The 12335-nt window shown below is 50.4% G+C and overlaps 1 protein-coding gene across 3 annotated transcripts in view; it reads left to right on the plus strand.

The window, feature by feature from the left end:
* The window catches only part of PTPRF (protein tyrosine phosphatase receptor type F), a 382739-nt gene that overhangs the window by 341805 nt on the left and 28599 nt on the right, over positions 1–12335 (plus strand). For all 3 annotated transcript variants that reach the window (XM_065657671.1, XM_065657672.1, XM_065657673.1), the window contains 3 exons: positions 1556–1768; positions 4852–5006; positions 8129–8244. In XM_065657671.1, coding sequence (XP_065513743.1) covers positions 1556–1768; positions 4852–5006; positions 8129–8244 — 484 coding nt within the window. The remainder of the gene's footprint in view (positions 1–1555; positions 1769–4851; positions 5007–8128; positions 8245–12335) is intronic.

Consider the following 12335-nt stretch of genomic DNA (forward strand, 5'->3'; position numbering starts at 1 on the left):
GAAATTATTAATTTTGTCTTCAGAGCTAGATTTGAATAGTAAGCAATAAACAAGGCCTAAGGCTGCATAATGGAAAGAAGAAAACAAAATACGGAATAGCTGCTCTTTGATTAAGCACTGTCTGTCCTGTGTATTGAACAAAGCAAGGGAGTTACAGAAAAGACAGTATGTGACTGTGCAGTCAAGGATTGTAACACAATGCACATCCGTAAGACAGCTGAGTTAATTTTGCACAGGCAATATTAGTTTTCTAATTTTTCAGAATCTGAACTTTGCAAGCCTAGCATTCCTTTGGTGCAGTCTTTTGGGGTGTGTTACATATGTAGGTGACAGTAGCATCCAGCAGCCTCAATCACAACTGGACCCCTCTGGTTTCATGCATGTACAGCTTTGATTTCTGCCCCAAAGAGCTTAGCTGTAATTTCAGCCAAGGTAAAAGAGATATGTGTAAGGAGCAAACTCCACAGTCCAAAAACTATCTTTCTGCCTTTTTCCCCTGCCGTTACAAGGATATTTGTGAAACTGAGATTACTCCATCCCTTTTTTCTTTTTTTTCCTTCCTTTTTTTTTTTTTTTTTTTTTTGTGATATTGCAATGACAAGCTATAGCATTCCTAAATTGCTCCAGCGTGAGTGTTCATAAGAGGGCAAGGATGTGGACCGGCAATGGGAAAGAGCTGGGGGGTGCCTTATACAGCTTTTCCTCCTCAGAGGGAGTGAGCTCAGCTCAGCAGCGTGGCTTTGTGTGCACATCACTGTCCCCGGCCCCGCTGACATTCCCTGTCTGCCCTGACAATGCTGCACTGATACATTCATGTGTGAAATGTATTTCATGTCTCCTTCTTCATTTTAAATTAGAATTTCTGTTCCAAGCCTGATATTGGTTTTTCTTCATTAGAAAAACATCTTTAAACATCTGAGAGTCTTTCTTAGCAGTGTAATTGAATTTTTGCGTGTTTATTTCCTTTTTCATGAATTTGTGGCTGACTATGAAAATTTCCATTTTTAGTCTGAACATCCCATGAAATCTGTTATCATTCTGTGTGATTTAGACAAAGCTATGCCTGCAACCCAGCAGCAGGTGAAATATCGAAGCACTGGCAGATAGCAAATATCACTTTTCCCCTGTACATCAGCGTAGGCTGTAATTCACACCCAGTGTCCACAGAGAGCACGAGCTGCTGTCCATACCAATATTTGGGCTGCAGAATGTGGCCCGGTTCCCTCGCCTCATTGGGACGCACTGACTCAGGGTGACAGGCACAGCCAGGCTGTCTCAGCCCTGACACTGTGTCAGCATCCCAGGGCTCGGGGCTCGCCCAAAGCTGAGCTTTTGACAGAGGTGCTTGCAGTGGGGGTCTGCAGATGGGTGCCCCAGCAGCACCTAACCAGATAACGCATCTCTCTGGTTTCTTTCTACCACCACATCCAAATCAAACCCAGTATCTTCTCCTCCCTTCCCTTCCACCCTGCTGAGTCCTACAACCGGTAAGGTGACAGCGTAAGGCGGTGTCACGCTGAGCGAAGTAATAGTGATGCACCTTGTTTGTCCCCAGCTGCTGGAGGCCATAAGCCAAGGGAGTCAGAGCAGGCGCCAGCGACGCCAGGCAGATAGACTCAAGCCCTACATTGCTGCTCAAGTGGATGTGCTGCCTGAGACCTTCACCTTGGGTGACGAGAAGAACTACAAAGGTTTCTACAACAAGCCCCTGTCTCAAGACCTGAGCTATCGCTGCTTCGTGCTGGCTTCTCTGGAGGATGGAGACACGGTAAGGATGTTCTGCTGGGGGGAACACGGTCTGTCCTGGCACAGCTGAGAGCGCGCTCAGTGCAGGCAGGGTGAACAATTACTGTGAGCTGGGATGATGAAGTTTTCTCTGAAGAGAGGAAAGTGGGGCTGCGTAGCTGGTGTCAACAAGCTGAGGCATCTGTGGGAGTTGACTTGATATATGTTGTTTTTGGAGGGAAATGGCACATACGTTTGACCTAACGGGTGAGAGTGGAAGGCAGTGTCAACACGTGTTCTACACAAGCTCAGTTGTGGTTTGCAGGACTGTGCCCAGAGCAGGGCATGACACATGGTTGGGTTGGAAAGGTCCTCATTTTGCTTCAGCTCTAGTAAGTGACTGTGGGAAACACCCCCTTGAACTCCTACACTGCACAGTAGCTGCTGAGGCTCTGTGGTGAGCAGGATGCTCCCCCTGCAAACGTGCCTTCACAGGCCCCTCTGGCCAGAATCTCACCTTCAGGTGATGTCTGGAGAAGCAAACAAACTCACCTCCCATCGCACTGGGTAGTCAGCAGGGCAAAGCTGCACATGTTCCTGCTGCGTAGGGTTTCCTGCTCTTGTGCCTCTCCTTGCTGGAGGCAAATGGGCCGTGGCATAGTCGGCAGCGTGTCACCGTGCACACGGGGCCTGGGCATGTGAGGGGACGGGAGCGGCTGATGTAATAAGCAGGGAGCAGCACGGGAGACCTGTGCATCGGTGTCCAGCTGTAAACACAGAGGGCAAGAGTGGTGGTGGTGGCAGTAGCTGCAGCCTGCGTGTAAATAATGGAAATAATAGATATGCACAGAATCCTTTGGTCAGCTTCCAAACCGCGGCTTCCTTCCTCAGCCTTGTTTGCTTGTAATGGCTCATTAAGGCTGGTCAAGTTCTTCATTACTCATCCAGCTCATGTGTTTTTGTGGCAAGACGTGCACACTGGTGAGGGAAGCAGAGTCACAGATAAACAGCAGGGTAAGGCAGAGGCCTCAGGATATGCTATCCTGGCAATCCCTGCCAATAAAAGATGATCTTAACTAGTTATCCCAGATCATCATCATCTCCTCCCTAGCACAGATCTGCCACAGCCCTCCAGTCAGCCACCAGCCAGCAGTTACTACCCTGCTCCTAGAGACCACCTTTCTGCATCCCCTGCTGCATCGCACCATTTTCATTTGAAGCATGAGGCACTCTGTCCAGGGCTGTGCACTATCTCCCCCACCCAGCTCCTCTCAAATTCCTTGCTGTGTCTCTGGTGTCAGCAGGCAAGTGTAACATCACCATTCCTCAAAGGCAAAGGGCAGTGTGCTTGAAACACCATCCCTGAGAGCAGGAGCACCTGCACCTTGCAGTCTGCCTTCGGAAATGCCACTGAGATAACAGCCCTTCTGATCTCTTCTGCTGCTGTCATTTCTTGGAATGAGCCATTCCCAAAGTGCCTGCAAAAATATGAATCTTTGCCCCTTGCACAAAGCTTTGGAGATGGATGCACACATTACCTCACTGCACAGATCACCACACCTGATGTAGCTTGACCTTTATGGGTAGTCACAGGCAAAGCTTTTGTGCCTTCCTCACAGTGTAGCTCCTTCCCATCCAAAAGGGAGCCCCAGGACTTCTGCCCCATCCTCACACCACCGATGTAGCATCTTCTTTTCTCCGCCATGCTCAGACAAAGCTGTTGCTGACTCCCTGTCCTCCTTCCCGAACTGTCCAGGAGGGCATAGGAATAGGCCAATGGGTTGCACTGATCCTGTGCAGACTTTCTCTAGGAAAAAGCTGAACCAGGAGCCAGCAGCTGTTTCAGGGTCATTGAACGAGGGTCTCGTAAGGCTGTAAGGTTTCATGGACGAAGCAGCAACCACCCACCATGCTCTTCCTACATCCAGTGGCATTTGTGACCGCTGATAAATCTGAGGAGACCGGGCAGGATGCTGCACCTGTGCGTGCTGCCAGAAGGATGTCACAGATAAGAGCATTTTCTGTAGTCCAAACGTGTTTGAAACCAGGCTGGCTGAGATCAAGGGCACCTGTGAGAGGAGATCAAGATGTAGATTTGTGTGACACCAGCACACTTGATTTTTCCCTTTCTTCCCCTCACATGCATGCAGACATGAAGTGCATGTTTAGACTTCAGCCTTAAACCAGACAATGTATAGATCTGCAGGCACCTCCTCAGTGACTGAAACTTTCTATGGCAGGAGCAGAGCGTTTCTGGCTCCCTATTGCAGGGCAGCAGGTGCTGCTCAAAAGCCACAGGCACTGAAGTGATACAGCTCTGGCCCTTTCTAACAGGGGGGAAGGTTTTCTTTTTGCAGCGTTTAACCCCTCTGACCCAGCATGGCTGAGCTGTGAAGGGCCAGCACAGCTCCATAAGCCTTAGCAACAGCAGCAGAACAAGCCAGGTGCAGTGTCATTTTTCTGCAGGAAGGGTTCGGGTCTCTGCTAATCCTGCCTTGCTGGTGGGGCCAGAAAGCTGTCCCTCTGGGTTGTAAATCACTGGACTGCCAGATCGCGGAAGTCTCTGGAAAGGAACCTGTGAGCATGAGCCCCTTTCCAGGGTCTGTTTATATCAGGGCTGAGACATCAGATAGAAAATGTTCCTGTCATTTTGTTTCTTTAAGAAAACCACCTAACCCAGCAGGGGTTTTCCTAATATAGCCGTGTCCTGGAGAGATGTGTTGGTATCAGCACAGCAGGTATTATAAGCCACTTAGGAATCATCAGCCAGCCCCACTGTGCAATTGGTTGGGATTCAAAAACTTGTGATTTGGCTTGAGAGAATCCAGGGCTGGCAAGTGGCTCTTAGCTGGGCTGCTCCAGTTTGGCACCTCGGGGCCAGGTCTGTTAGCCAGAACGTTGCTGGCACTGGGAACGTTTCACACCAGGAAGAGACTGTTTCCACGGCATGACCTCCACTGGTGCTGAGAGAGGGAGGATCCTGTGGTGTGCTGCAGGGGTTTGAGAAGTGTGACCGTTCCCTGCTAGCCAGAAGCAAGGGGAAACCTCTGCATTTCAGGGATATAGCTGTTGCTTTAGCATAATGGACGCTTCCTTTTCTCTCCCTCTCCTACCGGTGCTGTTCAGAAGAGATATGCAGCCAGCCCCTACTCGGATGAGATCGTGATGGAAGTGGCTTCAGCAAAGCAGCAGGATGAACCGGAGATGCTGTGGGTGATGGGACCCGTCCTGGCTGTGATATTAATCATCATCATTGTCATTGCTATACTCCTCTTCAAAAGGTGAGATCTAGTCCAGGTCATAGCAGTTACGGCACAAGCAGTACAGGTGATGGCACTTTCAAGGCCCTCCTTGTAGCATTCAGATATGGGGTTTTCTGAAGACAGTCCTCGGTGGTCACGGGAAGGAGGAACGTCTCTACCTGGCACAGCAGATGGCTGCTTTATAAAGAGAGCACAAGGGTTGGGTATTCAGAAGGTAATTAATATCAGCCCCAGGACACATTGCTGCTATGAATTCTGGAAATGTGGGAGCAGTGGGACAGAGGAGAGTAGCCGTGTCTCTAAAGCCAGTCTGGCCGCTCTCTGGTCTCACAGCTTGGATTTGCAGCCTTGGGGACATCTGTAGTACTGGTTTTCTTTGGAAATTGCCAGCGTGATCCCTGGCAGGTGCCCCCACTGCTGTGAATTTTGACTGGGGAACCTAGTCTTGGTGGTGAGAACATGGATGTAACAGGGTGAAATCAGAGCAGGAGCTCTCATCTTGAGGCTGCTCACTCCTGGCTACCAGATCAGGACCATCCACGCTCTCTGCTCCCTGCTGAAGCAACCACCTGCTTTTGCGTAGCAGAGCAGTCCTGCTAGGGCTGTAACTGTGGTGTGAGGTGATTGTTAGTCCTCCCGAGGAGCCACAGGTTGCATTTGCATGTGTTCGGGTAGCCTGTTCAATTACAGTAGGTCATTCTCTATCAGCTCAGCTCCAAGGTTCTGCTCCTCCTGGACTCTATATTTACATATGTATCTGTAGCCTGGGGAAGGGAGCTGGCTTTGTTATCTGATTAAATGGAGCTCTGCTGTGCATGTGCAGTCAGTGCCTTTCTGTGTCAGTGATCTTCTCCCTTCTTTTGTTTCTGCTCTTCCCTGGATCTAGTAAACAAGAAAGGTAGGAATCCATTTTATCTTCTTGTTTTGCTAAAACTCCAAGTCTATTTCCCTTTTAAAAAAATTAAGCCTGAAGCTAGTAAGGGGCATCTTTGTTTTTAGGAGCGTAGGGCATGCCAGCTCTGGGAATTTACAAAGACTTTTGTTTCCTCAGAGGTATCAGCCTCCCAGCAATTGTCAGCCTCTCACAGCTCTTAGGGAGGCAGTTCTAACGTAAAGACTTCCCAGATTGTTTTTGCAATTAAATTAAAAATAAAAAACCAAAATGAAAACAAAAAAACAACCACCAGCAGTTGTTGATGTTTCTTTGTTTTCTCAGTCACTTCAGACTGAGAGCTGTTACATCAAGAACGCAGGTGCATTCTTGCAGTCTGTAATGATGAAGCTTTGAGCGAATACCAGGCAATTGTAAGAAACAAAGTGTTTGCTGGTCTTTGAGGAGAAAAAATGGCCCCCTGGGGGTTTCTATACCTGGGCCCCATGGACACTGTGCCCAGCTTGGCTTTATCCCAGAGCCTGGAGCACCATGAACCAGCACCACTGTGCTCAGACCTGACCTTCACAGCCCTGCTGTGTCCCAGCCCATGCAGCAGCAACGTATCCCCTTCCACCACCACCTGGGTGCTCAGGATGATGCTGTGTAATCCCTCATGTTTTTGTTGTCCAGCTTCTCTGTAGAGACATTTTCTCCCAAAGGTGTCTGTGCAGCGTATTCACAGTGTCAGATCTACAATGGGAATGAATTGAAGCTGAGTAGCAGCAGATAGCTTGGGATCTGGAGATTTGTTAAGCAGTTGCCCTGACTAAGCTAATGAGAGAGACAAACATTAATTATGTGGTGTGCCCATTCCCCAGAAAAACTGGACCACTTTGCTCAAGGGCTCAGGGGCTGGCACACAGTAGCACATGGCACACCCTGCTGTGCTCCTGGTAGGAGAAACAGTGCTTTATTTATCTGCCATGTATTTTCCTTTCTTTCTGTCAATGCTCTCAGTCCTTCAGCTCTTTTGTCTCAGTCCAGGCAGCTAGGAGGCTTGAGATGACTCAGAGTAGTGTAAAACTCACAAGCTGGTGCTCCCCATTGAACAACTGCGGTGATGGATGCAGCCACAGGCTGCAGATGGAGCTTGCCCACAGTCTGAGCCACAGAGGGAACATAGGTTTCACTCGTGATTTATACACCAAATTTTCCCTAATTGCTTCTTAGTAGTGCCAGCCCAGCATGCACAGCTCCCCGTGGAAGTGACAGAGCCCTGTGCCTCTGCAGAGCATTTCATGTGACTCAGAGTCACTACCATCCAGAGATGCAGCTGCCTGTGTGCAGAATCTGGCAACCCTTCAGGGTGCTTCGAAATGCCTCACAAGGGGGGCAAAAGCAGAGGCTGACTGTTGAGATTTGCCGACAGGCAAAATCCATTTTGGGGCTGTAGGCAAAAGACAAAGTTTCTGAGTATCGCTGCACGCTCAGTACATTGGCAAAGCGTCAGGGCCAGCACAGACTCAGAAGGGAGTATTGCTGTCCTGCTCCTGCTCCACACCCTTCTCTACTACGTGGGTATATCCACTATATTTGTAACATAGAGCAAGAAGTGGGACTTAGAGAATCACTAGAAACCCTTATTGTGGTATTAGGTTTTCCTTAATATTCACTTGTCCACTTTCGGATTGGATCTGTCCCTGCTTTGCCTGTGAATTCCAGCAACAGCCTGAGGTGGTGGCATTGCTCTAGGCATAAATATAGCATGAAGAGACAACAGTGTATTTTATTGTTCCATTAATACACGCCTTGGGTGCCTTCAACCATTCAAGACGTGTATTAATGGCCCAATAAAACATACCCTGAAGAGCCTTTACACTATTATATTACAGCATTCTATATTTAAATATTTCTAATACTTGAAAAAAAATTATTATATCCTTCCACTACAGGAAATAGTTCCTAGAAAGAGTAAGAGGAAACAACATCTTGCATCTGTCTGCTTTTTGTCTAATAAATATTATGCAGAATGTCGCATTTCAAAGTGCCTCACTAATCAAACCTCTGCCATCGCTTAAATATGATCCTTCTTGTTTCATACATGGGAAACCGGAGGCACAGAGGAGGCTGTGACTTGCCCAGAGTCCCAAAGAGCCTGAGATGGAGCTGGGTATCTGAGATGTAGGGACTCAGACTCTTTCCTAGGGTGGTTCATGCCCTTCTCTGCCAGAGCTCACCTGCTTGTCTCTGTTCTCTCTGCCCACAGAAAAAGGGCCCACTCCCCCTCTTCCAAGGATGAGCACTCCATCGGCCTGAAGGACTCGCTCTTGGCCCACTCCTCTGACCCGGTTGAGATGAGACGGCTCAACTACCAGACTCCAGGTAAGGAGCAGCAAGCCCCGTTGCATCCCACCTCCTCCAGTCCCCATCACCAGGTCCCCATGCCAGAGGAAGAGCTGCAGTCCTCTCCCCCAGCAGCTCTGCACCTTCTGAGTCGCAGTGGCACAGAGGAGGCTTAGACTGAGGATATCCAGGTGTCTGCGCTCTGGTCTACAAATCCTTCTCTCTGGCCCTGTCACTGCAGACACACAAGGCTGGAGAACCTGGACAAGGGACAGTGGTGTGTGTCAGGCATTATGTGAAGCTCACTGGGGTTGTCCTGAGCCAGGAGGAGCCTCCAACACAGAGTTCGGAGAGCTGACAAGTGCCTGCACCTGCGTTGCTCTCGGGTGCTGTGCTGGCTTGGTTGAGGCTGGGATTCAGCGCTGAGCACCACTGGTGCAGTGCTGGCCACGGGGGCTGCATCTGGGGGGGATCAGGAGGTACAGAGAGCCCTCGTACTGCTGAGAGCATCTCTGCTGACTCTCCTGCACTGCTCAGCTAAGGCTGAAGAGCTACCTGCAGACTACATTGCTCCCAGCCAGTGCTGTGGCCCAGTGAAGGGCACCACTCATCACAGTGACCTCCGTGCAGAGCATGATAGTTCAGTAAAAGCTGTTGCTTTCTGTGTGCAACTGTTCACTGCAGAGCATCTCATCGTGCCTGCACTGGCCCGTGGTGCCTCAGGCTGCAGCTGGTTTGCCAGCCCGTGGAGGCGACTGTACTTCGCTCTGCAGAAAGGCCTCGTGCTGCTGCTTTGTGTCTGTACATCTCTGTACCAAGAGCACAGTACCTGTTGTTGTAGCAATCAGAGACAGGCTCACCCTGACTCGTTCAGAGCCTTTCAGAGAGTCCAAGTCCTAGATAAAGTGGGGAGCGCTTGGGCTGTGTGATGGAGGAAGCAGTTCAGCAATAAATGAGACACATACGGCTCTCTTCTAACTTGCTTCTCCTGGTCTGTAACCTACTTTTTTTTTTCCCTCCTGCTGCTCATTCATCTGAAAGCTTTCATCTAACAGGAGAGTTTTGAAGGGACCATTTCCTGATGTGAACCTGCTGTGTCTGGGAGGGAGGGTAAGAGGAGCCGTTCCTCTTGCCACTTATGGCAGTCTGGCTCAGTCTTGGGGTGGGCTTCACCAGCACATCTCCCTCCATGCCAGAGCAACAGATCTGTAGTTCCTGTATCTCCTAGATGGGACCAATGGCAGGTCTTAGAGGTAGGATGCAGCGACAACCGGGCGGTTGCGAGTGGACCTGGCGCATTAATTGGCCACGACACAGACCAGCGTGGTATTGCAGCATGGGAGGGAAGTGCTGTGGGGAGCAAGGGAGGCGCCTGTGCTACAGAAAGAACATCTCAACAGACAGATCTCTGGGAGCAGCACTAGGTGAGGGGGTCACACACAGTTGACAACTGCATGCAGCTTCTTGAGGAGGAGCAAGGTGTTGAGCTGGCTGCTCCAGAACACCTGTGCACAGGAACAGGCCTCTATGACATGTCTCCACTGCCCAGGGACACAAGAGCCATCTTTGCTAGATGCTTGTGGTTTATGTTGTATGGAGGAGTGTGACAGGTCAGGCTTGCATCTGCTCCCTTTTCCAACAGGAGATTGGGGTGTTTGCAACAAGGGAATCCCTTGCTAGAGCTGTAGGGTCAAGAACTGCCATGAGAGGGATCTGGGAAATTTTCATTTCCTGCTGTGCCTAAGGATAAGCCAAAGACGCTGGCTTATTGAGAAAGTTTGCAGAGCTCTCTGGAGAGATAAAAATAACGCGAAGTGCCCAGTTCACTGGAAACAGCAGCAGTGCCCTGGGATGCTGCTAGCCATCACTCCCCCACCAAGTGACAGCACTGTGTCCTCCTCTCCTCCTCCCTTCTGTATCACTTGTGAGGCTCTGTGGGGTTGAAGCGGGTGTCATGCAGCTAGAAGTGACTGTTCCAGCTCCTGACGAGCTTGTCCTCATTAATGAGGACGCATGAAAACCAACGAGCCCAGTGGGCCCACGCTGTTGCCCCTGTCACCCTCCCGAGGTCGAGGCGGTGCTGCGTGAATGCATTGACAAGAGGTGCTGGCTGCCGGCCCTGCACGCTTCGGTAGCTGGTCTCCCTGCTGGAGTGTGCTGAGCAGGGAGAACTTGTTTAATGCATAATTAATTGGGCTACTGTTATTAAATATTAAGCTTTCTCATTTTTGTGGTTTTTACTTCAGACAAGGGTTATTTCCCCCACTGTTGGCCTCTCTGTACTATCATACCGCTGTGGCAAGTCGCTGAGAGGATACGGGACCAGGCAGTGTCCCAGTACACTGTGAAATGAGACTGACTTGTGCTGCTGATGAGCTGTGAGCGAGCTGAAGCTCAGGGAGACTGAGCAGAGGTTGCTGGGGCTGAGAGTGGTCCTCCTGGCCACCGAGCAGCACAAATGTCCCTGGTACCTGCCATCCACCCGCCCTTGCCGTCTCCCCTTGGGCACGGGGCCATGGACAGCTCTGTGCAGTGAGAAGTGTAGCTCTTGGTGTCAGATGAAGACCTGTGCGCTCTTTCGCTTGTGAGGACCTCCAGCTCCATGTGTTTGTCAGCATGAGGGGATGGTGCTGGCCAGAGCCAACAGCCCCATGTGTCATGGCCAGCTGTGGAGCAGCCCCTGCGGCCAAGCAGCCGGTCCTGTGCAGGAGGGAGGCTCCCGGTGCTGTGGCAGATGGTGCTTTCCTTTGCATCTCCATCTCTTTGTCTTTCCATTTCTGAACCTCTGTAATGATGACGAAAGGCTAATGGGATTTCTGTTCTTGCCCCGTTTCTTTTCTTTGCAGGTGCCAGTGTCCCCAGTTGCCCGAATATCTCAAGTTAGTTTTAACTCCTGTATTTATCTTTTGACACCTTTTGCTTTTTCTTTCCCTTTCTCTCTCGTCTCTGTAATTTTTGTTTCAATGTCATGAAGGTCACCCTCACTCACAGCAGACTGTAGAACGGCAGTGATTTCACTTTCTGACACGACGTGTCCGTCACACCAAGGCCAGGCTCGGGTACCATTTGCAGAACACCACAGCAGCTCACCGCAGCACCGTGCAGAAAAGGGAAGCCCCCAGGAGGCTCCTGTGGCAGCTCTTCATTTGCCCCTGGGCCTCCCACCACCCTCGCAGCAGCATGCCAGGCCCTGCCATGGTGCCAGGCCTGCTGCTGGCCCTGCGTGGGGACAGGTAACCTTGGCCATTCTGGAGGGAGTGACCAGCAAAAAACCCCTAATGGACAAATGGAAGGGTGCTCTGCAGCCCAGTGGTTGAACACTCTCCTCCTACCTCAGGCAGACTGGCTTCTCTAGGCTGGGTCACCTATGCCATGGAGCCAGGCAGAACAAATTCCAAGGATGCTGACCTTCTCCAAACTGCCATGCAGTTGGTACCAGAGTTCCAGGCGCAGAGCAGAAGGACTTACTGCTCTAGCAGGTTAGGTTGATTAGTACCAGGACTATGGGTAATTACACCTCTTTATCTCTTCTTTGTCTGGTGAGCTTCAGGTTCACTCCCAAACAGCCACAAAACTGTGTCCTCCCTGCTGCTTGATAGACAAAGCGTCTGTGTGTGCATGCAGGAACAAGAGCACTATGTAGGATAGATGCTTCCCACAGAGGCAGGGCCAAGGGCTTTGCAGTCTGCAGTCCTGCAGGCATTGTGAGGCCTTTGAGCCCTCATGGAGAGCTTTGAGCTGTCGTGGAGAGCTCCCTGTCCTCCGGACAGAGTCCTTGGAAGACCATGTAGAAGTCCTGGTAGTGTGTACAAATCTCCTCTGTCTTGTCCTGCACTGTCTGTGGCAGTTGTTCCAGGTTCACCATAATGGGGTACCAACTACCTCTTTCTCCCCTTCTGCTCTTGCAGCTCCTTTGATGCTGCAACACTCCCTTGACCAGCAAAATTGAAGTTTGGAGAGATGCGCTTGTATTTCTCAGCAGAGATTAGAGTCTGAAGCTCTGCTGTGGTCCATGGTTCTGCCATGCTTCCCTCATGACCACACTGGGATAGCCACATACTATGGTTATGTTCCAGCCTCTTTATTCATCCAGCGTCACATTTCTGCCTCAGTCCTACAATGTTCTGCTC

Source organism: Caloenas nicobarica, chromosome Z (assembly GCF_036013445.1).
Source record: "Caloenas nicobarica isolate bCalNic1 chromosome Z, bCalNic1.hap1, whole genome shotgun sequence".
Classification (NCBI taxonomy): Eukaryota; Metazoa; Chordata; class Aves; order Columbiformes; family Columbidae; genus Caloenas; species Caloenas nicobarica.